The following is a 25,535-nucleotide window of genomic DNA, read 5'->3' on the forward strand; positions in this document are numbered from 1 at the left end:
GTCCCTGCAGCAAATACAATTGACAATGTGACAGACCAATGTCTCTCCTGCCTGGGACTTACAAATGATAAAATAAGAGGGGGAATGATAATGATTAGTGCTGCTGATAGAAGGTGGATAGGGGGCTGTGCGGAGAGGGTGGGAACGTGTTAGAGAGGAATAGTCTAGGAGGGCCTCTCTGAGGTGGAGCATTAAAACCAAATCTATGAGAGGAGAAGCAGCCACATTCCCAGACAATGTGCCTGAGCCATCGAGGCTGAGGGACTTGCAGGTCTACGTGGGTACAACCTGACCCTCAGAGAGAGGGGCTCAGGGAAGCCTGATTTGACTAGAGCCCAGAGCATAGGCCATGCTATCAGATATGATACTATGCTCAGGGGTCTAGTCACACAGGGTCTTCACAGGCCATGGTAAAAAAGTGGAAATATTTTGCCAAAGGATTTGTAATTAGGGGACTGACCAAATCTGATTTATATTTCCAGCAAATTTTTCTGACTGTTGCTAGATAATAGATGGATGGGTAAGCAAGAGTGGAATCAGAGAGAGTAGTTAGGGGAGGCAATAGTCCTGATGGATGGTATCAGGGCTCTATCTTAGCAGTTTAGTAAAAAGGAAAGATGGAGCAGGGTAGCCCGGGTGGCTCAGGGGTTTAGCTTCGCCTTTAGCTCAGGGCATGATCCTGGAGACCCAGGATTGAGTCCCACATCAGGCTCTCTGCAGGGAGCCTACTTCTCCCTCTGCCTGTGTCTCTGTTTCTCTCTCTCTCCTCTCTGTGTTTCTCATGAATAAATAAATAAATCTTTTAAAAAAAAGATGGAGCAGATAGATGGAATGTAGGAGAAAGAATTGACTGTGTGCATTTTCCTCTCAACCCTGAACACAAATGCATTGAATATCCAGTCTAGAACATGATGATTGCTCAATAAACGTGTGGGAGCAGGTCATGGAAGGTCACCTGTTTACTTACTCCATCTCTGTTTGCATTATTCACAAAACGTGGAAGACCAAGAACACTCCCACAAACAAAATATCAAGAAGTTTTTTGGTCATGAGAAAAAACTAACTCCCTCTTTTTTTTTACTGCTTTCACCCTAGATCTCAGTTATGCCATGTCATAGGTACGACATGCTAGTAATAATTTGGCAAAATGATATACTCATCTGAGTTACATTAATAACAATTTATCAGGGGCTTACTACATGTCAGATATTATGCTAAAAACTTTATGTACCTAATTTTGTCCAACCTTACAATGACCCTGTGAGATGGGAGTATTTTTATATTGGAGAACCTTGATGCTCAGAGGTCTAATGGATCTGCCCAGGTTACCATATTAGTAATGGACAGAGTCTACATTTGAAATCAGGTCTATTTATTTCAAAGCACAGGCTTTTATTCACTATGTGATGCTACCATTTCTATTCTCTCTTTTTTCCTGAATTTCATACAACATTCCATGAACACCTAGATTCTTTCATTATTGAAATCAACCCTTCCTTTACATTGAGTGAACAACTAACTCCAATCTGCTTGGTAAGAAATAGATCAGAATGCTTAGTGAATTGAAAAATGAAGCAAGTATAGCTATCAAAAAAATCAGAGTCAAAGATAGTAGTAAAATATATTTGAGACTAGGGAAATTGCCCATAGATGTAACCTTGAAGGTGGTGATGTCATAAGGAGGACAAAGAGAAAAGGAATGTCCAGGCCTTGGCATGAGGTCCATATGAAAGACTCTCTTCCTCCTGATAGAAGGCCAAGTCATTATTTTAAAAATGCAGACTAGTTACCATTCTCTTTATTTAACCAAGGTGAGTATGGGAGACCAAAATATGTGGGATGCATGCTGGGAACCACACTAGGAACATCACAGATGCCTCACCCACCTGGGTTTCTCAGTGATTGAGCATCTGCCTTTGGCTCAGGTCGTGATCCCTGGGTCCTGGGATCGAGTCCCACATCGGGTTCCCCACAGGGAGCCTGCTTCACCCTCTGCCTATGTCTCTGCCTTTCTCTGTGTATCTCTCATGAATAAAGAAAATATTTCTCACAGCCCTCCAAGGCCCATATTTTTTATCATCCACAGGCTGCAGAGATGAAAATGGGAACAGAGGAAGTCTCAGAAATGGTCCAGTCATACATAGGGAAATCATGCAAGAGATTCCAACCCAGGCCTGCCTTCATCAGAAGGCCATGTTCTTCCTTCCATACCATGTTGTACCCTTCCATCCTTAGCCCAAGAGACATGCTAACAAATAGCAAACTCATTTCCTGGTTGTTAGGACCTTGCAGACCACTCATATTCAATTTACAAGGGGAATATGTTCTTCTTCTTTTCTTTTATCTTTGTAATTATTATAGCATTAGGGACAGGAGAAGACTTTCCTTTTCTTACTAGAACTATTTATTGTCCTGGGTGCTGCTTACCTCTCAGCCGGTTTTACAGAGCCTATGATGTTCTACTAAAAAGATTTTTATATAAAGATAGTGTTGTTTTTCCACTAGAGAGTTGCATCTATTGAAGGGCTGAATTTTTATTTCGAATGGTTCATTATGACAAAACAAGTTGAACATTTTTCATCTTTCACATATTGCTTTTGAGATATGTCCTTATGTCTACTCAAGGGTTTTTATGTGACAAAATCTTTATCAATTTATTTGTTAATGTTCTTTGAAAGAGACTCAGTTCCCAAAAGATTATCTTATATACTTTATATTATACATTGGTAATATTAGAAAATGTAAGTGATCACAGGCATGTTAATTTCATATTTAACCCAAGGTCTTTGATATAGAGAGAACACAGATTTTTAGAATTCCGAGTTCGGGATATCATCATGGTCAGGTTCTGGTAAGAGCTCTTTTTCTGCTTGCACGCGGCTGCCTTCTCACTGTGTACCCCAAGGCATGTCCTCAATGCATGTATGTACACACATACAGATCTCTCCCACTTCTTACAAGACCATCCATCTTACTGGATTAGGACCTGACCTTGATGATCCCATTTAAACTTAATTACCTTCAAAAGCTCTAGCTCCAAACATGATGATACTGGCAGAGAGGGCTTTATGGTAAGAAGGTGGGAAAGCAGTGGGAGGGAGACACAATTTCATCCATAGCAGTAGCAAGCAGCACTTAATGCTTGCCACAATCTTTAGAAAACTACTATGAGATCATTCCCATAGTAAATATTTTGGTATATTTTTGATCACTGTTAATATGAAAAAATTTACCTTTTTTCTAGAAGGAAAAAACTAAGAAGAAATAGCCCCTGAAATAAAAAAAACATATTTCATCCCTGTCATGCCTTGGTCTTACATGGAGGAATCAATACCCTCAATCAATCTATTCAAATGAATAATCTGAGTTTAATGCCTAATTTTTACAATTAGCCATAAAAAAGGGGGTAGGCTGACCCAGGTTCCATTTTACCTCAGCTCAGCCTCAGGCTTCAGCTGGAGACTCTCTCATCTTTAGGTTGACACTACAGAATTTAACAGAAATTGAATAGTTGATTAATTTCTACCTATTTTTCAGTCAGAATTAGTGAATTTTGGCTTGTGTGTAATAATGAGGGGAATTAAATGTTTGTTTCTTCACAAAGAAATTCTATTTCTCTTGTTGTACAAGATGTTACTAATAGTGAAAATTGGGGATTTTTCTCACTTCTTTCATACACTAGAAACTTGTGTTCACAAGAATTGAAGTCAAATGGAATCTTCCTTATCATTTTTGGTATTCATTAGAATACTAAATAAGTTATTTTTCAAATAAAAATTACTTTAAAAATTAAAGTACTTTAAAGTACTTTAAAAATTAAAATAAAAATTACTTTATTTTTAAGAACAGTATCTACTTGGGGCCCTTGGGTGACTCAGTGGTTGAGTGTCTGCGTTTGGCTTAGGTCATGATCCCGGGGTCCTGGGATCAAGTCCCTCACCAGGCTCCCCAGAGGGAGCCTGCTTCTTCCTCTGCCTATGTCTTTGCCTTCTCTCTCTCTGTGCCTCTCGTGAATAAATAAAAGAAATCTTTAAAAAAGAAAGAAGAGTATCTATTTGATAAAATATTAAGATATTTGTACTAGTAGAAACCCGTGAAGAATTTAGAAAAAGGGACTGAACTTAGCTCACACCCTCTTTAGACATCACATTCCTCATCATTAGTTATTTTTTTTAATTTATTTTTTATTGGTGTTCAATTTACTAACATACAGAATAACCCCCAGTGCCCGTCACCCATTCACTCCCACCCCCCGCCCTCCTCCCCTTCTACCACCCCTAGTTCGTTTCCCAGAGTTAGCAGTCTTTACGTTCTGTCTCCCTTTCTCATATTTCCCACACATTTCTTCTCCCTTCCCTTATATTCCCTTTCACTATTATTTATATTCCCCAAATGAATGAGAACATATAATGTTTGTCCTTCTCCGACTGACTGACTTCACTCAGCATAATGCCCTCCAGTTCCATCCACGTTGAAGCAAATGGTGGGTATTTGTCATTTCTAATGGCTGAGTAATATTCCATTGTATACATAAACCACATCTTCTTTATCCATTCATCTTTCGTTGGACGCCGAGGCTCCTTCCACAGTTTGGCTATCGTGGCCATTGCTGCTATAAACATCGGGGTGCAGGTGTCCCGGCGTTTCATTGCATTTGTATCTTTGGGGTAAATCCCCAACAGTGCAATTGCTGGGTCGTAGGGCAGGTATATTTTTAACTGTTTGAGGAACCTCCACACAGTTTTCCAGAGTGGCTGCACCAGTTCACATTCCCACCAACAGTGTAAGAGGGTTCCCTTTTCTCCGCATCCTCTCCAACATTTGTTGTTTCCTGCCTTGTTAATTTTCCCCATTCTCACTGGTGTGAGGTGGTGTATCATTGTGGTTTTGATTTGTATTTCCCTGATGGCAAGTGATGCAGAGCATTTTCTCATATGCATGTTGGCCATGTCTATGTCTTCCTCTGTGAGATTTCTGTTCATGTCTTTTGCCCATTTCATGATTGGATTGTTTGTTTCTTTGGTGTTGAGTTTAATAAGTTATTAAGGAATGTAGAAATGAAATAAAAAATGAATTTAATTTGGTCAAAAGATGAAGATGACTATTAACTCACTGTCGTGAAATGACGAATAGTTACAGAATAGACTATGACCCCTGCTCCCAACATTTGTAAGAGAATGCCTCTATCTTAGAACAGAGGATATCTCCCTAGAATTCTGCAAAACTCCCCAGTTCACTGGGGCTTACCTTTTGGCATAAAGATTAAGGTAGTGGAAAGCAAGAAGGACATCATGTTAATACAACTATAATAAATGACTATTTTTAGAAATAAAAACTGCAGTTCTCCTCCTCTTCTTCTTAAGTCAGTTTACAGTAGATTATCGCTTTCTAATTTCTGCTGAGATAATCCAGTTGGGTCAGTGATTGAGAGTAAAGAAACACAGTAAGACCTTAGAAGAATCTATTGAAGTATAAAGCTTTGTTGTAACACGTTTTAAATATTTCCAAGCTAGCAACTGGCTTTATTAATATAATGCCTTGAGATTTATCCTCTCACTCCCAATATAAATCCCATGAGAAAGCTGAGCTGATGGCTCTGGGGACAGAAATGAGGCTGAGGGTAGGAAAGATGAAAAGGTTACTTCACGGTCAAGTGGTTACAAACATGGGCTTATGAGTTAGGCTGTCTGGGTTCAAACCCTGTCTCCTGCATTTGACAATTTATTTAAACTTTCTGTGAGTTTCCTTATTTGTAAAATGGAGCTAATAGAGACCATCTAGTGTAGTTGCTTGAGGATTAAATTTTTATATTTATATTTATAAAATATTTAGAACAGAGTTTGGCATATGATAAGTGTTCAAAACGTTATAGGAGAGTAGAAACCACACTCTGGGCTCTAGGATCATTCCTTGGTTCAACCAATCCTGGTGCTTTATTGAACTAAGGTTATTGGATGGCTTTTTCCAGGTCAATGTATTTGGAAGTTTCCACACAGGATCTTAGGTGTCTGTATATACACAGATACCTATATTAGAAAGAAAAAAATCTGTAAAAACAAGCAGATACCTGTCTATCATTCCCCTTGGGCATATATTTTTGACATGACAATGCCTTTTGAATTACTATCTAGAAAAATGATTTTATCTGTTAATTGACTATGTTCCATAAAAATCTTCAAGCACATAGATACAGGCACTTGGCTGTAATGTTGAAATAAAAAAATGTTGAAATAAAAAAATATGGAAAGATATTGGTATCCATCATATTTATATTCATTGTGTCCTAAGCTTTGAATCTACATTATCCTTCAAGTGGGCTTCCTAAAAGATTATTTTTATTTCATAAATCCCACTGAAGAGTTTTAGCTCTAATTTTTCCATGAATCAGTGGAGTCATAGGGATTTTTGCACATGAGGTGTCTTTCATCTCAGTTTAGTTCAGTGTTTTCCACATGTGTTTCTGAATACTAAGGAGTTCCAGAGTGGAGGATCCAAATTCCCCAGGCATTCCTTATAGGACTTGTAACTGTTTAAATCTCAAGCCCACCTGCGAGTCAAAGTTGTGAATTAACCAAATTAATCAATTAATTAATCAACCAAAATAAATCAATGGTGGTTTTTATCTTTGAGGTCAAAGAAGATTAGGCAGAAATTATCAAAAACCCATTTCACCCCTTCTTACCCCTCAGAGAAATGGGAAGTATCCATGACTTACATATAAGACCTCCAAACCACTGATCTTGGATTGATTGATGGACAGATGGATGGATGGATGGATGGATGGATGATTTTTCAGTTGGGCTCAGTCTGTAGGCTAACAATTTTTTTGTTTTAGCCAGAATCTATGGGAAAATGGTATGGACAAAATTTTAAGAAAGCAAATTGAAAATAACCTATGCTTTAAGGGCTAGAAAATATTTTTTAAATTAAGGTTGAAAGTAACTTTTAAATCTTTCTGATCCAAGCTTGTTTTTTTTTGTTTTGATTTCATCTCTCTCCTTCACACTCTTTAAAAGATTTATTTATTTGTTTGTTTATTTATTTATTTATTTATTTATTTATTTATTTATTTTAGAGAGAGAGCAAGCATGAGTGGGGGGAGTGGCAGAGGGAGAGAGGAAGCCGACTCCTCATTGAGTGGTGAGCCCTACACAGGTGCATGATCTCAAGAGCCTGAGATCGTGGCCCAAGCCAAAACCAAGAGTTGGATGCTTAACTGACTGAGCCACCCAGGTGCCCTTGGTTTGTCTCTCTTAAGAAAAAAATTGTATAACTATTTTTATAAGTCATGTATCATGTACCTTTGTTCAGCCCCTCAAACACTTTTTGAAGTATGCAAGTCATAAATGAATAATTAACTGCAATAATAGCCATAAAATTATGTGTAATAGGTAACAAATCCAGCAATAGCAAATGAATTAATGGTTTTCCTACAAAGCTCTAAAATATACAGTGGTTACTCAACACTCACCATTCAAAAATATGGCTATTTGCTGCCATTAGAGTGTTTTCAGTTTTCCAAGCCAGAGTTTGCTCAACACACACATTGCAAAGGCCCATCTAACCATTTGCTGTGTGTGCACAGAGGGTAATAGAGATGTGGGAGACCTGATTTGCCCCGGAGCAGTGAGAACTGGTCTCTAATGAACACAGCTGTTCCCATAACATTTTGAAATGAACTAACAGAGGTCATGTTTGGGATCTTTCTAGGTATAAGAAAAACTTTAAGATAAAAAAGAAAATACCACTGAACACCATGTGGATTGCCAACTGCATGGATACAGTGGGAGATGCCAACATCAGTTCTGGGAGGTCCTTTGTGTTGGGCTGGCCCACGGTAAACTTTGTGGCCACCTTCAGGTAAGACCGATGCCTTGGTGTCCTGTATCTACATGGCTTGAAAAGGATAACATTGAAATCTATTGTCTACCAAGCTGGTGACTCACTTTTTGACCTCCCATGACACTTGTTTTGCCTTGTACTTGGCCTAAGAAGGTGCTTATATCCACATGGAAACAAGTAGATAATGTATAGTGGGAACTACTGGAGTAATTTCCTTCAGTTTTGATCAATGGTTTTTCAAATGGGCTCTAGTAGCCACTTGAGGAGTTAGGAGTTCTAGTTCTGTGGAAGGAGAATCAACAGAGTGAGGTTCAAGGTCTCCTCTCCAAGATCCTGCCCTCTGATTCCCAGGGAGTATCTGCATTTTTAAATCACCGGAATAGATTTCTTGAGCAAGTACTATTAAAGGGTCCAATTAAATTTGAAAAATTGCTTTTACACTCCCAAGTTAATTCCCTTAACATCAGTATGTAATTATACAAATAAATTGATCATGCCGTTGGATACTAGGTTGCCTGAATTGCTGTGTACAGATTATCTTAGTTGGTGACGATCTAAAACAAAATATGATTCCATTGAGTAGAGTTTAGTTGTGTAAGACACATTTTTAGGCTGACAAGAGGATGGGGAATGTGGATCTCGACCCTGGATATCCTGAGCAGACACCTCTGAGTTTACAGGGATCATGCCACACTTGCATCTCTGTTTGAAACATCCACACCCCAAGCCTCATTCCTGTTTTATGCGGTTGTACTTAACACACTGCTTTCTTCTCCTCACCCCACTCCACCAAAATCTCACAGGTCATCATAAATGTAAGACAACAAAAATCTTTACAAGTTGTTAATTTATTAATCCTATAATGCAGCTGTTGAATTAATGAAAAATTTTCAAATCTTATTAGGAAGAAACATGTATTTATATCCTCTCTGCAGGTCTTCTTTTGCATAAAGATCATCAGTTCCCATTGCTTAATATCTGCTCCAGGTTGCAAGTGGAAGGAAAGAGTTTCAAATGGGAATTTTAAAAAAAAGGGAATATATAAAGTGTTTGGTAGGGGAGTGTCCAAAAAAAAAAAAATTTCCCCCTAATAGGAGGAAAATGTGGAAGCCATTTAACTATTAGTTAAAAAGGCTGTATAAATAGATAGAAGGCACATATAACAACATCTGGCACCTAATGCTTTTGTTATTGATTATTATTACTGTTCTGCGGATTGGCATGAGTAACTAGAAGCTGTGTCTATGCACCTAGGCAGGTTGGGACACTAAATGGGCATTCTACTTTCTTGATGCGACAGGTCCTGAAATGGTGATGGAGAGGGTGGGGAGTAGTGTTGCTGGTAGAATTATAGAATGTGACAGCCACTGTAGACAGTTTGATGGCTCCTCAATAAGTGAAACACAATTACATATGACCTCCAGACACATATCCAAGAGAAAGGAAAATATATGTCCATGCAAAAATTAATACACAAACATTTGGGGGATCCCTGGGTGGCGCAGCGGTTTGGCGCCTGCCTTTGGCCCAGGGCGCGATCCTGGAGACCCGGGATCGAATCCCACGTCGGGCTCCCGGTGCATGGAGCCTGCTTCTCCCTCTGCCTATGTCTCTGCCTCTCTCTCTCTGTGTGTGACTATCATAAATAAATAAAAATTAAAAAAAAATACACAAACGTTTGTAGCAGTATTGTTGACAATAGTAAAAGAAAGAAAGATAGAAGGAAAGAAAGAAAGAAAGAAAGAAAGAAAGAAAGAAAGAAAGAAAGAATAAAGAAAAAGAAACCAAGTGTATATCAACAAATATACAAAATGTGGAACAGGAGCTAGGGACAGGAGGGAAGGGAGAGTGACTGCTTAATAGACACATGTTTGCTTTGGGGTGATAAACATGTTCAGTCACGATGGTTGCACAGAACGATGAATATACTAAAGGTCACTAATGGTCAATTTTCTTTTATGTGTAATTTACCACAACCAAAAAAAATGCTGGTAAGTGATAAGCCCACATGTGAATGAGCCTTAAGACATTTGCAACTTTGGATATTAAATGCTGTGAAAATTTTAGCAGAGAACATACTGATCTTTAGTAATTTTGCATCAGGGGATTGATCTTTCTCAGAAGATCACAGTGATGAAGAATACGGTTTTTAGGAACTAATTTAACATATTACAATCTGCCATATGTATAAAGAAATAAAAATATTACAGGTGTTTTTTTCTGAAAAAGATATTCTTGTTTCTGAGCCAAGACAGTTCCATCAAATTGCTAAATTTCTTAAATGTGATTTAATTTGAATGGTAATATTCTTTATATCCGAATAGCCCTTGCAGCTGCAGGAACACTCTGAGCTATAATTAACCTTTTTCCAGTTCTGGAAACTAAATATCAAAGTGGTTAACAACATGCCCGTGATCACATAGCTTGCATCACATAGTCACAATTAAGTTTTCAGATTTGAAATCAACTCTTCTTCCTCTTTAGGATCTACTTCCCATTGCTTTAATAGAGTCCACCAAAAGCCCAACTCTAAGGGGAGTACAATTTACACATCCACATCCCTTAACAACGGGCTCCTGATATTTTTAATCTGGAATGGTGATCTTAATATGTTAGTAGGAGTATTGTACGTTCCTCAATTTTTTTCTTCTCATTTTTTAAATTGCAGTTCTTCAGAACAAAAGGAAAAATGGCGTTCTTACCTTCAAAGGTATTTTGTCAATGTATTATTATAAGTCTTTAACCCATGATGGAAAAAATGTAGATCTCTTCAAAGCAGTGCCCCCAAACTATGTTCCCTTCCCTTAGTAGAAATTGTTACACTATCCTCCAATGATTTCTTATTTAATTGTACCCTGGCCATTACTACAAATAACCTGCTCTCCTTTACATGCATATATTGCTTATTTTTTATGAAATTCTGGTTATCACTCTCATCTTCCCCCGCTCTCCAACCTCATGATTATAGCTAACATTATTCTCAAAACATATATTAAATTTCCATAAGTGCAGTTTACCCTACCGAGTAATGCTGAAAGCAACTTCTAATTCCTACATTTGAAGGTGCTAGTATGCCCTCTGGTCTAGCTAGGCAGGAAAGCTTTGGTGACTGGATCTGCTGGTCAAATCTCACATGACGAGAGTGATCCATTGTTTTCCGAGTCACAGCTTATTTTCCTGAAATATTTTTGCATGTTTCCTTCTGACCCAAAATTTGGTTTTGCTGAGCTTATTTATATGCATTTAAAAATAACAAAGTACGTTGAAAACATGATCAACATAAATTGATTGGAAAGTAAGGTAATTTATCCTACTCTATTTTGGGTTACTATCAAATTCGATTAGGTACATCATGCTAGCCAAAGAGAAGGAGCAGCCAAAAAGCATTCTCCTCAAAATCTTCACTGAGAACATCAAGAACTGTGCCTGTGTGAGTATTTTTAAGACCAACAATTAAATTCTGAGTTCCTAATTCTGACTGAATGAAAAAGATGGAGATAGAGGTGGAGACACAGAGAGGGAGGAAGCAGTGAGTTGGGGAGAGAGGAAAGAGAGAGCAAAAGGTAGGAAGAGAGAGAGAATATTTAGAAAAGTACCATGAGGAAAAATGTATTTTCCCCCTCTCCATGTACTGCTTTATAGACCTAAAAACTGCGTCCTAGGTAATATGAAGCAAGAGGAATACATACTACAGTGCTTAAGCAAGGAAAGAGTATCGGATGTTAAGTGTCTATAACATTTCTCTGGATCCTTCTAATTGCTTATAGTGGCTTGTAATACAGTGATTTAGAATCAACCATTTTTTCCCCAGTGGCCACCACTTACATACAGAATGGTCTGGATTGTCTCCACAGTCCTTTTTCCCCTCCAGATATTTTATTTGGTATAACTATAAACTCAGAGAAAAGTTGTAAGTATAAAAGTAATACAAAAAGACCCCGTATACTCTTTCTCTAGATTCACCTATTGGTAACACTTTATTCCATTTGCTTTATCACTTATTTTCTTTCTCTCTGTCTATTACATGTATGTGTATACTTACGTTTGAGGGTCATACATATACTATGGCCCTTTTTCCTTAAACCTAAGCATTTCTTAAGAATAAAGATATTCTACAGTTATCACCTTTAGTGAATTTAACCTTGGCATAATACTTTACTCTGCCATTCCCATTCTCATTTTGTCAGTTGACCTCAATAATGTCTCCTTTCTAGTACAGGATCCACTTAAGGATCAGGTGTTTCATTGAGTAGTTATGTCAAATGCAGAGGAGTTTTAAAAAGTCTTTTGTTCCAAGGAATATCAGGATTGAATTGAACTAAGAGGGATGACACTTTTAAGGGATCAGCATATTTCTATTTCAATTTCTTTATACCGTGGGGAGAAAAAAATCAAACCAATTGGCCCAGTTTTGTGTGTAAAATTTGATTTCTGAAATTGTAGTACAGTAGCCAAGACATTTACAGTGATGAACAAGATACTTTGGGTATCTTTAAATGGCATTTTTTTGTGGTTGTTGTTATAGTTTGAAGTAGCTCTAGATCACACAAAACATTATTTGAAGGTGGAAAAAAAAAGATATTCCTGGATAAAGCAAAAGCCATGCAAATATTTTGATCTGTTGCTAAGTGCAGGCTAGATGCACTGCATGAAGGAGAGAGAATTCTCTAGCAGCAGAGCACATTCTCGTCTCTGCCTTTGATATCAATTGTGGCAGTGGTTTACATTCAGAACTTTCCTTGGAAAATTACCTTGAATTTTTTAAAAATCAACTTTATTGAGGTATAGTTTGGGTGAAATAAACATTTCTGATGTTCTTCACCCATTATTAAAGATCCAGGTTTCCCACTGCACTGTTTCACTTCATCGTAGAAAGATGATTCTTAGCATTCCTTGTGCAAAACTGGTGCAAACAGATTTACTTAATTTCTTTTATCTGAATATGGCTTTATTTTTTGACACTGACTCTTGAAGGATATTTTTGGGGATGTAGAATTTTGTTTGCAGATTTTTTCCTTTTAGTCCTTTAGATGTCCCAGTCTTTTGCTCTTGATGCTTTCTGATGAGTAGTCTGTGATTAAACATTAATCCTCAGTAGGTGATTTGTCATTTTTTCTCTAGCTGCTTTCAAGTTTTCTCTTTATTTTTGGTTTTTAACAGTGTGGCTAGGAAGTACCTAAGCATGGTTTTCTTTGAATCTGTCCTATTTGACATATTCTGAATTTCTTGAATTTATAAATTGATGCCTTCACCAAATTTGGGAAATTTTAATCATTATTACATCAAATATTTCCTTCCTCATTATTTCTCTTTCTCTCCTTGTGACAGTTCCATTCTTTGCATATCAGACACTTTCACATTGTTCAGAGATCTCTCAGGCTCTGTTAATTTTTTCAATCTTTTCCCCCCTTTTCTTCTTCACACTGGATAATTTCTAGTATCTATTTTCAAATCACTGACTTCTTTTCATCATCTCCATTATGCAATGTAGCCTAGTCAATAAATTTTTAAAAAATATTTTTTCAGATAAAAATTTCTATTTTTAAATATTTTTCCTCTCAAAAAAGGAAAAGTCATAAATACTTCTTATTTCTATACTAAGATGCCTCTATTTTTGTTTATTGTGAGCACATTTTCATTTGTATCATTGAGCATTATTGTAATAGCTGTTTTTGGCTAATAGTCTAAGCATCTAGATCATCTCAGGTGTGGCTTCAGCTCTTGAAAATTGATCTCATTTTCCTGGTTCTTCATATATTAAGTAACAGTTTGACTCATGAACAAAAACTAACTTTTCTTTTTCTTTTGAATTATTTCAAAAAATAGTTTGTTTTTCTGAAGTTATTTGTTTAGAGAGAGTTCCTTCTAATGGAATTTGTCTGTTGGGAGATCCTACAACATGCAGGAAAATATACATACATCCCTTGAATTACTATTTCAATGACTATTTGAATGACTATTGAATTACTTTGGACCATCTGTGATATCAAGTAATTGCATTCAATTCATAGGAAGAAAAATACAATGAAAGGACAAGGAATGAATTATGAAAGAGCATCTTTTAACTTTGCTTTTAATATTTTCAAGGCCTGTGAGTGTCCACTTGTGCTGTTTCTTCTTTATGCACTGTTTCCTGAAGGACACAGGCCCCATTGCCTAAAAATGTTACAAAAACTGTATGCATAGTAAATGTTCTGGTTACATATTCTCTTATTTTAAAATGACTTTTGTAATTGAGATAGTTTTATAGATCCATCTCAGATTCCTATTAACCCCTTTCAGAAAATTTTCTGTAAACTTTTCCTAGTTGTATGGAGCAGTTTCTCAATGTATGGTCTGATAGAGAGCTATTATAAGTATCTACTCACTGGCAGAGTTGTGAATAGAACATAAACTTCTAACATTTCCAGTCTCATTTCCTAGATTCATTGGTTTTATTTGTCTTAACAGATTGCAACAATGGAAGTCTTAGTTAATCATGATGCCTGACAAAGAAAATACAGACTAAATAGTAGTTTTTAAAAAAAGTGTCTTTCATAGCCAGTTCTTATCTGATTTTACTGAAACCGACTATGTAATTACAAAGGAACTAAGCCATACTATACAAACACAACTCAGTAAGAGAGGAAAGTATCTAGTGCCTTCCTTTAATACTATCCCCCTCCCACCATTTTGGAAATAGCCTTATGGAGCTGAGGGTCACCCAAGTGCCCTCTTGGAATTCTCAGTTTTTCTCTTCCTTGCTTCAGCTGCTGTATTTTGTATGCCACAAATTCTTGGAGGGAAATATATGTTTTACTGACATGTTTCCTACTAGCTTCATGTTACATAAAAAAAAATGAAAATATAATTAAGGGTTCGTGTTCTACACGTGCTTTACTTTGTCATTACCTGAAAACAAGCTTTACCTTTGGAGTATGGATAATAATTTGACAATTATTTGGTCACATGCTTTAAATCTAAAAAAAATTTGTAGCAATTTTTCTTATTTATTTTTTACAGTCCGTAACTATAACAGTGACAAATTCCGACACGGCAAATGACACTATCAACATGTTACTAACAATGCTGGGAATAACCGTAAGTTGCCTATAAACTATTTTTAGTTTACGAACCAACTTTGACTTTTGAGATTTGTGTCTGTGTGTGTGTATGTGTATGTGTGTGTTGTGCACCTCCCATCATAAGACAGCTGATTATTGTAGATAACAGTCATATTTTGTCCTTCCAACTTTAGAAATTGAAGGCAGCAAAGCTATAGTATTAGCTTATACATGAGTGCTATCTTATATTCCCATTTTAAATTTTCTGAAAATTCAAAGTCATAGCCTAAAATTGGGCTATAATTTTAGAGTGCTAATAACAACATGCAGTTTATTGTATATATTTTAAATACAGACAATAACAATGTTTCTAAATTTCTTTTTTTTGTTGTTTCTAAATTTCTAAATATTTCCTCCTCTATTGGACTCTTTTCTGTGTTTTCAATTCTGATACGTCCCCATCCCTATTGACCCTAGTTATCACACAAGGAAGAACTCAATCTGTTTAATGAATCCTAAATTACATGTTCTGTTGTACCTTTTGACATAAAGACTACATGGCTACAAGCTACCTCTGTTTGATGCAGATCCTGAGGATGAAGCAGCTCATACTCTTTAGGAACTGGTAAAGACAAAGACAAGTTCTGAATAAGACCATGGATCTGGGGCATTTGTACATAGCACTTTCATCTTGTTTGGGTTTTAACTGTCTGTTCTTTACCTTTTGATGGTGCTCGTGTGAGTTGCTGATATCTTTTTATGAAAGAGAAATATATTTGAGGATGAGGTTTTATAAGGGAAAAAAGAGGGACAGTGATAGATGGAGAGAACCAAAAGGAGCACTTGGAAAGCACAGCTTCTTATCCAAAATCCTCTGTAAATGTGACGTGACATAATCATAAGATTGTTTGTAAATTCTATCTGACCCAATGGTATAATAAAGCCCTTTAAAACTTCAGAGCAACTGGAATCTGGCAGAAGAGATCAATGATTTCTGTACAAACAACATTTAATAATACATCCAAAATAAAATTGAATTTATATGTACTGACTAAAGCACATCTCTACATACATTTCTAACCTGTATGATATATAAACCCTAAGTAAGAATTAAATCCTGGAAAAGAGAGTGAGTGGTTTGAGGGATGAAGGTGGGGAGATTGATTAATGATTTAACTCATTTTATTTCACGTTTGTGATTTTCTTTGCTTAAAGTGATCAATGTCACTAGGCAAAGAATTTCTATTTTAATGAAGAACTGGGGTTATTTGGCTTTATGTATACCTGATTTAAAGGATTCCAGCATGGCATTTCCAAACCCTACCCTACCTTATTAGCTCTTACTTCTTATTTGCAATACAATCTTGAGCAGATTTAGCTGTGTGTGTGTGTGTGTGTGTGTGTGTGTATCTGTGTCTGTGCCCATCCATACCTGTGACATTCCTTCATAAGGTGAAGGCCATGATTTTTAGTCAAGAGTCAAGGGCACATGGTAACTATTACCAATAATTCTATTTCAAACATTTATTGTTTTAGTCTCCTGGAAGACTCTTTAAAATAGTTCAGCAATCTTTATAATTTAGAATTGTTTGTTTCAAACAATTGGGATTTCCAGTATTACTGGGCAATAATTCTGCTGGGAGTAATCGTTTTCTGCATCTGACATGTCTAGAGTCCTCATCCTTTCTCTCCCTAAAGTGGGGTTTGCCTGCCCCAAAGCCTGTGGCTGACTTCCCTCCACGATCTCCTCAAGGTCTCTTGGGCATTTGTCTCCTTTTGTTCAGGGCTGCTGAGCTATTGATGCCTCTCAAGTTACTTTGCTCAGGATTAGTCATAGCAGAGTATATGGCTCTCTGGACAACATGCATCTCTGGGCAGGGGCATTTGGAGACAAAAGCCAACACTATCCAAGGAGTCTAGAGACAGCAGAAGAGAGGACTCTGAGATGAGACTTTTACTCCGTAGTAAAGGGACACAAATCTCATTTCTTATGCCATGGATCACCCACAAAGTGAGGGGCTGGCTGTACTGTGGTTTCCCGGTCTTTATCAAAAATTACAAGAATCTGGGACAGTCTATTGGAAGTTGTGAGGGGAACTAGTTAACAAGTACTATAGCTACCTCCATGGACCAAATGCCATTTATCCTGGCCCCAATTCTTCTTTTTGGAAATACAGATATGCTAAGGAAATGTGTTCTTCAAGTACTGTGAAAGATTTGTTTTGACACCTAGTTCTTTTTGTTTCCAAGGGCTCTGAGAAAGACTTCCAGCTGTGGGTGAGTTCTGGCAAGGAAAAACTTCCACTAACTGGTAAGTGTCAGGGAAAATCTAAGATGGGATTGATTAGGTTCAAAATTGTAACTCAAAGTTTCAAAGTAATGGTTGTTCTTTCTTAAGCTTCAAAATCCTTAAAAGTGAAAATCACATGTTATATTCCCTCACATGTTTATTAAATAATTACCAGGTACTGTTTCCCAGGCATTGATAACATCTCTTCATTCAGCAGCTATGATTTAGTGAGGGAGAGAAATGTAAATTTTTGTTTCTACTTCTTGTTACCTGACAAACAGAGCTGTCTTGAAAAAGTGTGATTATTTACTATTTACTTACTTATTTACTCACTTAGGTATGAAAGCAAAATGGATGGGAATTTTTTTCCCATACATTTATTTTTCATATTTCAATCTTGAATTCTAGTTCCTAACTACTAAGAAGCCTCTATTTTGTGAGAATCCTCTAAAATCCAGTTATGTCCCTGAATCTGGTTACAGATATGTATTTAACACCCCTGCCCTGTGCCCACTTTTCTCTGCATCATAAAGAAAATGAGATAATCACATTTAAACTCCTCTAGTCTTCACTGATGAAATCGCCTGCACTTTGCTGTTTCTCAGGTTTTTTCCATCACTGATCTTAAGGTTATTGATAAACAGATTGCACCTCTTCTAAAATAGTTATTAGCACAAGTTCTCTGAAAAAAAATCTTTGGATTAGCAAAATTGTTTAGTGTTTCCAGTAATGGAAGGATTTTAAAAAAAGAAAAAGAAGACAGGGTCGGTAGCAGACCTTGAAGTATAGTAATAGATGGTAATGGTGACAATAATCTCTTCTAGAAATCTTAAAGCATTCCTTCTTACATGAAATTCTTTATCCTTGGGCAGCCCGGGTGGCTCAGTGGTTTAGCACCGCCTTCAGCCCAAGGCCGGATCCTGGAGACCCGGGATCGAGTCCCACATCGGGCTCCCTGCATTGAGCCTGCTTCTCCCTCTGCCTGTGTCTCTGCCTCTCTCTCTCCCTCTCTGTGTGTCTGTCATGAATTAAAAAAAAAAGAAATTCTTTATCCTTTTAATAAACCTGTGAAGCTATAACTCTTTTTCAAATAATCTGGAAATCTAAACAACCAATTTCCTTTTTTAAAAAAAACAACCAATTTCTTTCTGCAAAATATATATTCCCAGTCTTAGACTATAGAGTCACAAAGCTCATCACTGAGATCAAAATCCCCCAGTACCACTTCCTGTTTTGAATTAATGTTGATATCTTTGTAAAAGTTGGACAGGGGCAGCCCTGGTGGCTCAGCGGTTCAGCACTGCCTTGAGCCCAGGGTGTGATCCTGGAGAGCTGGGATCGACTCCCACATTGGGCTCCCTGCATGGAGCCTGCTTCTCCCTCTGCCTGTGTCTCTGCCTCTTTCTCTCTCTCTGTTTCTCATGAATAAATAAATAAAATCTAAAAAAAATGGTTAGCAGTAAAAAGGAAAAAAGCTAAATACTTATATATGTTTTAATAAAGTGCATTAATTTAGATAAAAATGATGTAGATGAGGGAACCCTGGGTGGCGCAGCGGTTTGGCACCTGCCTTTGGCCCAGGGCGCGATCTGGGAGACCCCGGATCGAATCCCATGTCGGGCTCCCGGTGCATGGAGCCTGCTTCTCCCTCTGCCTGTGTCTCTGCCTCTCTCTCTCTCTCTGTGTGACTATCATAAATAAATAAAAACAAAAAAGAAAAAAAAATGATGTAGATGATAACTTTTTAGACTTTGAATAGCTTCACACACGAACGCAGCTCTAAGGAATCTGAAGAGCCTGTTCATGATGATCCATTACAGCATTCAAAATGCATTTTTTAAACATACTCTCAATTCTCAATTGTGGATTAACTCCTGGTTATCTTGGCTTGGTTGTATTGCTGTCATAGAAGCTTCTTTTTCCTTAATGGAGGGAAGTCCCTGTGATTCTTGTGAACATTGCATTTATGACGGATGAAAAGAACAGCAAAAGCTCCTTTAGGTACATTCAATAATAAATCTGAAATGACAGAATGAGAATTTTCATTCTATTCTTAAAAAATGAAATCCATATCATTGCATAGGGTCTTTGAGAATTCTCTAGAGAGGAAAAACAATTTAAAGCATAAAAGAGCAAAACAAATCACTTGGCAGGCAATTCTGGATGGCTGTGGGTGTGGTTTTCTATTCTCTAACCATCGTTTTACAGTTTGCTTCTGGGTTTCCCACTCTGCACACCCTTCCTTCTGATCATTGCCTGGCAGGACACCCATAGAGGGAGGGCAGCAGTGGGAGGGAACCATAAAGCATAAGGGCAACACATCCCACTACTCTCGAGTAGCTCTGGCTGGAGAATTGACAAAAGGAAATGAAAAAAAAATCTGTTCGACTGACATTCTGTTGGAGAGAATAGTGAAGATAGCAATTCTTTATATATATACTCCAAATATTTAAAAATTTATTAACCAAAAAATAAAAATAAAAAATAAATAAAAAATAAAAAATATTAACCACCAATGCTTATTAATATATTCACTCTGATAAGTTTGTGTGTGGACAAGCATTTCAAAGAATGAATGTAAGGCTCGACGGTGTCAAGTAATTTGCCTAAGATGTATAGATCTAGTTAGTGTCAAGGCACAAACTAGAAAAACTTAAACATTCTCAGAAACACAGAAAAAGTCAGCATTGTTTAATGCACTCATGAATATATGTATTTCATGTAACATGCTTTAAATTGTTTTCTCTTCTTAAAATCTTTCCCTTGGGCACACGCTTTCTGTAAGGTGTTCCCACAAGGGTGCATATGATGCTCACTCAGGAGGCACAGCCTTCTTTATCTAGAAGTCCCAGAAAAATACCAACATATACAAATAGGGTGATGCTTACACTCGTGGTAAGGTAGGTTTGATGACAGCCATCACCATCAGCCTAAATATTCAGGTTTCTTTCCATACAGGACATGAACATCCCTATGGAATTAAAATGAGCCATCTTCCATCTACTAAACTGCTGCCAAAGGAAGCAGAGGACTCCGTCTCTCCTTCCCCTACTCAGGAGTCCCTCCTTCTGGAGCAGAAGATCACAGACATGCAAATCCATTTCATACTGAAGCCCAGGCACCCAGCCCAGAACAAGCAAGGGAGAGGTGAGCCACTTGCCTTTCTTCAAGTGCCTTCCCTTGGCTCATGTCTCCATGCTTAAACACAATTCAGACACACAGTTTATTCTTTCTGGGTGAGCTTATTGTCATCAATGAGGAGGAACAGTATAGGAAAGAATGCAAACACTACCAAAAATCAAGCTTAGAAAAATTCAAAAGTCTGACATCAAGACCCAACTCATTTCTATGAAGGTTGTTTTTCTTGTTTTAAATCTTTTGGGAAGACCATTAACTCCTGTCTTTCTCTATATCCCCAGAGCACTTTCAAGGCTGCCCTGAGCCATGCCTTGTGCTGAGTAGTATATCATATATTTAGTTTAACGAGTTGTAGGCAGCATCATTTATGTTAAAGTTGAGCAAACTGAAGCTTTAAAATGCTAAGCTTCCTCAGTGGCAGGACCAGGATGCTTCTGGTGCAGGGCTGGCACCCACATGAGTGGAGGTGGTGATGCACTCACTACATCCCAGAAAAGCCAAGTGGCCGAGTGTTCAAGGTTATTTGGTGAAATGTTCCTCATTTGTTTATCCTTCGACAACTTGGCTCATCTGCTGACTCTTAAAGAAATCAGTTATTTAAGCAATGTTAAGGTATCTTCAAAGGGAAACATTCACAGCTGAGCACTAGAAACTTTGAACTCAGCTTCTCACTGCTGGTCACCTTTTCTTTGGAAAGCTCTTCCTTCATAGGGAATGTTGAGTAATTAAAAATCATCTCTGGAAACTGGTGCATATGCATTCATAACCTCTATAAATGCATTCATAACCTCTCATTGTTTTGCTTTTCTATGATTTCTTTCAAGCCTTGTACTTGTGTGTAGGTGTATATTTACATATATGTTTGAGTGTGTGTGTGAGGAAGTGTGTTTCCACACTTCATTGTGGTTTAGTCTCTTTTCAGTAAATGTTCAACCTATTTAACCGAAAACATCATCTCTGGGTGGGTTGGTGGGGTATGACAAGAAAACACAGCCACCAGAGGGCCAGCATGTAATGACAACATCCCAAGGACCCTGACTGCAGCAAGTCATCCTTGAAGATGGCCCAGAGCAGAGGAACATAGAAGTAGGGCTCAGGCAGATTGTGTCCTGAGAAGCAGATCCTTTGGATGGTAGAACTTGAGCACTCAGAAAGCCAAAGAGGAAATCTGAGGCTGAGGGGAGACTGGCTGTGAAAGCAGAGGATTACCACACTCAGCCTGATTTGCATACCAAATCCTTCTAGCTTTTAAAATCAGATCTGACACCTGAACCCACTGTTCACTCCAGTAGAAAACACATCTACAGGTTCAGTGCCTCCTGATGCAGTGTAACCGGCAGTAACTGATGGCACAGGAAATACTGACCTTCAATCTGATCAAGTCCCAAAGTTTAACCATCAGTCTGAAGGATATGGGTAAGAACTTATCAACACCATGAGGATGCTGTTAGCCAACATCAGAACGAGGAGAGTTCTACAAATAAATGACTCAGTTTCCCTCTTCTAGCCACTACAATGAACACACTGTATAATGGCAATGGTGAAAATAAGGCTAAGTGAATTAAAATACACTAATCTCCCTTCTTCCTTAGATTCAGGCCAGAAGACCATGAAAAGCACTGTTTTCAGAGACTGGGCCTTTTGGTGGCGCGCTGGCACTTGCCAGAAAAACCACTGCAGAGTTGCACCATCTGCAAAACCACGACAACTCTTTGGGGTTTCCCTCACAGATATCTGTGATAAGGACAACTTGCCCTTCCCAATACTGGTAGGTCTCAGTTTGGTCTTTTATTACCTTCCTGAGGAGAGGGACCTTGGAGAGGCCAAGTGTTCTCATGCAAACCAACCCTTAAATGGAGAAATCATTAGACAGACCCTGGCTTTGGCTGAGAAGCTTTGCTAGTGTCATTTGATTTACCTACTGCAGAGTCATTTGGCCAATACAACAGAACGACGTTTTGTCCATTCCACTTGTTTCCACAGAGACCCATGTAGGCCTTGTTCAGATCAGTCAAAATGGACTCTGTGTGCATGAATCATCTTCACATTCTGCTATTGTCTTCCTGAACTCACAGTAGTCGCAGGTCTCCTTCAACTGAGTCTACTTAATCTAACAACTGAAAATATCTTACCTAAGCATAAAGTCTCATCCTGAGGCATATATGAATCTGCTAATTCTAAAAGAGCATGTTAAATGACAGCCACAGCGTTTGGCCTGTGTTATCTCAAATCAGTGCACTGAATTTTCAGTGTGGAAATTTACTGAGTACCCAGTACCTCTGCAACCCTGCACTAGATTTGGGAATGTTATCCTAGGTGTGAAAAAATTTACCATGTTAGTTACATGCTTGCTACTACCCCAGTCCTTGCATCACAGCCATTTTAGGGGGTAGCTGGAACTATTATCCTCCACACTTTACAAATGAATTAGCTTTCAATATAGTTCGCATGTGCCCCAGGTCACACAAATGATCAGAATGATAATAGGTTTCCGATCCCTTGGTCTATCAGACTCCAGCCCTTATTATCTTTCTACACTGCAGGGAGAGAACATGAAGATAGAGCAAAAGACAGTGAAAGACTCATGAAAGAAATGTAATCAGATAATAAGAAGAGAGCATTTGAGGTTTTGTTTTTTTTTTTTTTAAAGAGGAAGGGAAATAGAGATAGTAGGAATGGAGGATACAAACACTTAAAGAGGAATCAACAAATGGGAAATGAGTATGGCAAAAAGATTTGAAAACATGGGGAAGGGCATCTATGTAAGAGAATAAGGAGCCAAAACTGGTAAAGTAGGAGACAGGCGAGGATTCCACAAAGGCCTAGAAACACAGAAGTTTGATTTAAAAGGGTAAATTCAATGAAAAAATCTGATTTAAATAAGTGATTACAAAGTTTCAGTGTATGTAAGGTGGATTTTGGGTAAAACTATAGAGAGACATTGACTAAAGAATCTAAATTGACTTTAGTCTTCCAGCTCTAAAACCGTAAACCATCCGATAGCCTAGCTCTTTCAAAAAGGAAGCAAGCTTTTGCTCTGGGCTTGGGATATGAAATGCCATATACTCTTCTTTTTTTCCTACAGGATATGCTTTCCGTGATCAATCGGAAAGGACCACTCCTGGAAGGCATCTTCAGAAAACCAGCCTGTATAAATTCATGCAGAAACCTAAAAGAGAAACTAAATTCTGGGGACAGAGTTAACTGTTACAGCAAATCTGTTCATGTGGTAGCATGTGTTTTAAAGGTGGGGAAAGTTCTAGCTTTACCACACATGGGTAACTGAAGCTGTGATTGGTGTCTTTCATTACGATTGCCCAGGAACCAACATAGGCATAACTGATTAAGAACTTGTCAAACTGGAAAACACTTCATGAAATCAAATTTAAGGAAGCTACTGTAGGAGTTAAAAGCCCCATAAATTAGAAATACTTTCTGTTATCACCATGAACAGCCTACCTGAGGACTCCATGCAAAATACTAATACTAATATGACTACTAGTAATAATAATAAATTTCAAAGTATACACTGACACATACATAATATTTACCAAAGCAAACATCTGCTTTTGATGACATCCTCACCACGCTCCTAATGAAGGCAGTTTCCAAAAGAAAAATCATATGAAAAATTTGAGAATAGGTAGGGAATTTCACAATAGTAAGCAAATGTTTACTTTATGAGGAATACAAAAAGGCTCAGTGAGGTGACCAATCATTCTTAACCATCACTGTCTCCTGTTTCTTGATGTCTTTTACTTTATAACTCATGAAGGAAGGATTTTGCCATTTGTGTCTCCTTTCACCACATCCTCGGCATCCTTTAGTTAATATTTGTGATGTCTAGCCCACCATCCAAGGTTATAATGACATGTTAACCAGCTCTTGCTACATGCCAGTTTGGATAAATCGAACTTTTGGAGTAGGTGCAACAGACAAAAGTAGTTTGGAATTCTGGAAAGTCAAGAGATCGATTCAAGAACTAGATTAATTTGGAAATTATACAGCTACATCACAGATATCCTGTTCTATTGCTAAACCGTAATGGAGAAAGATATGAGAACTAGAATAGAGAATTTAATCCATCTACCTTGGCACTTGCTAACAGTTATCAACAAAACTAAGTTAAGGCAGTAATGATGACACTCTTAGAATCAAGGTCATATTTGGTCCTTCCTTGTCACATTTGGTCTTTTCTTGTCCCCCATTTCTTTTCTTTTAATTTTTTTTATTATTATTTATGATAGTCACAGAGAGAAAGAGAGAGGCAGAGACATAGGCAGAGCTTGTCCCCCATTTCTGTTCAACTATATGAAAGATACCAATAGTCCCTGACCACTACTACATTGGACTACAGTAAAACACACCAGTAAATATATATATAGGCATCAAGAGACAGGGGAAAGAATGATGATACATTAGGTACTCAAATAGCATGATAAGTGTTGCCCTCTTGAAGGTGCACACATACAATTGATGTTTCTAGCAAGACTTAGTAGGATCCTTTCTCTTTCCGTGTTATAGGCACAGACTAGGAAGATGGTGACCACGTGTGCATAGAGTTCTTAGGCATTTCTGAAGCTTTCCCTACCTAAAGTTGACTAATCTTTGTGGAGAATCAGACTCTGCAACCTTGGCCTGAATAGTATCATGTCAAACTCTCTGGAGAATTGGCCTACACTAGAAATGAATACATCCTCAGGACCATCATGAGTTTGCCATTAGACTCTCTACTTTTGTACAGTACAGGAAAGGAAGAATGAAGCGATTATGAGAGTAGCTTTTGTAATAGTTTGCAGAAAAGCACACAAAAGTGCCATATGATAGAAGGGAGCTTTGTCCTCATTTACACTGAAGCCTAGGCTCTGCTTAGATGCTTTCATTTTTGTTGGAGAAAATCCACACACCTGCTTTTCACGTGCAAGTCAATAGAGAATCAGAGCAGAGTTCCATGTGGGTCACAGTTTGGGTATCTATGACGTAAGTAGAGACTGAACTGAAGTTTGCAACTGTTTTCTCTGTAATATTTCCAATATCTATATTGCATATGTGAGTGTGTCTGTGTGTATTTTTCTTTTATCCACATAAGGATTTTCTTGAAAATATCGAAGGAAGTTTACTTTCATCCAAACTCTATGAAAAATGGCTTGGTGTTCTTAACGAAGTGACTGAGAAGGAAAAAATAAATGCAGCCCAGAGGTAATGATGCAATAATTACTCTA

At 37.7% G+C, this 25,535-nt stretch overlaps 1 protein-coding gene across 14 annotated transcripts in view; it reads left to right on the forward strand.

Annotated features, from left to right (window-relative positions):
- The window catches only part of LOC144309597 (rho GTPase-activating protein 20-like), a 64,176-nt gene that overhangs the window by 31,172 nt on the left and 7,469 nt on the right, over nucleotides 1-25,535 (forward strand). For all 14 annotated transcript variants that reach the window (XM_077890676.1, XM_077890675.1, XM_077890681.1 and 11 more), the window contains 9 exons: nucleotides 7,711-7,860; nucleotides 10,511-10,552; nucleotides 11,188-11,272; nucleotides 14,845-14,922; nucleotides 17,136-17,196; nucleotides 20,134-20,322; nucleotides 21,906-22,081; nucleotides 23,399-23,560; nucleotides 25,403-25,512. In XM_077890676.1, the coding sequence (XP_077746802.1) occupies nucleotides 7,711-7,860; nucleotides 10,511-10,552; nucleotides 11,188-11,272; nucleotides 14,845-14,922; nucleotides 17,136-17,196; nucleotides 20,134-20,322; nucleotides 21,906-22,081; nucleotides 23,399-23,560; nucleotides 25,403-25,512 (1,053 nt within the window). The remainder of the gene's footprint in view (nucleotides 1-7,710; nucleotides 7,861-10,510; nucleotides 10,553-11,187; nucleotides 11,273-14,844; nucleotides 14,923-17,135; nucleotides 17,197-20,133; nucleotides 20,323-21,905; nucleotides 22,082-23,398; nucleotides 23,561-25,402; nucleotides 25,513-25,535) is intronic.

Source organism: Canis aureus, unplaced genomic scaffold (assembly GCF_053574225.1).
Source record: "Canis aureus isolate CA01 unplaced genomic scaffold, VMU_Caureus_v.1.0 ptg000124l_RagTag, whole genome shotgun sequence".
NCBI lineage: Eukaryota > Metazoa > Chordata > Mammalia > Carnivora > Canidae > Canis > Canis aureus.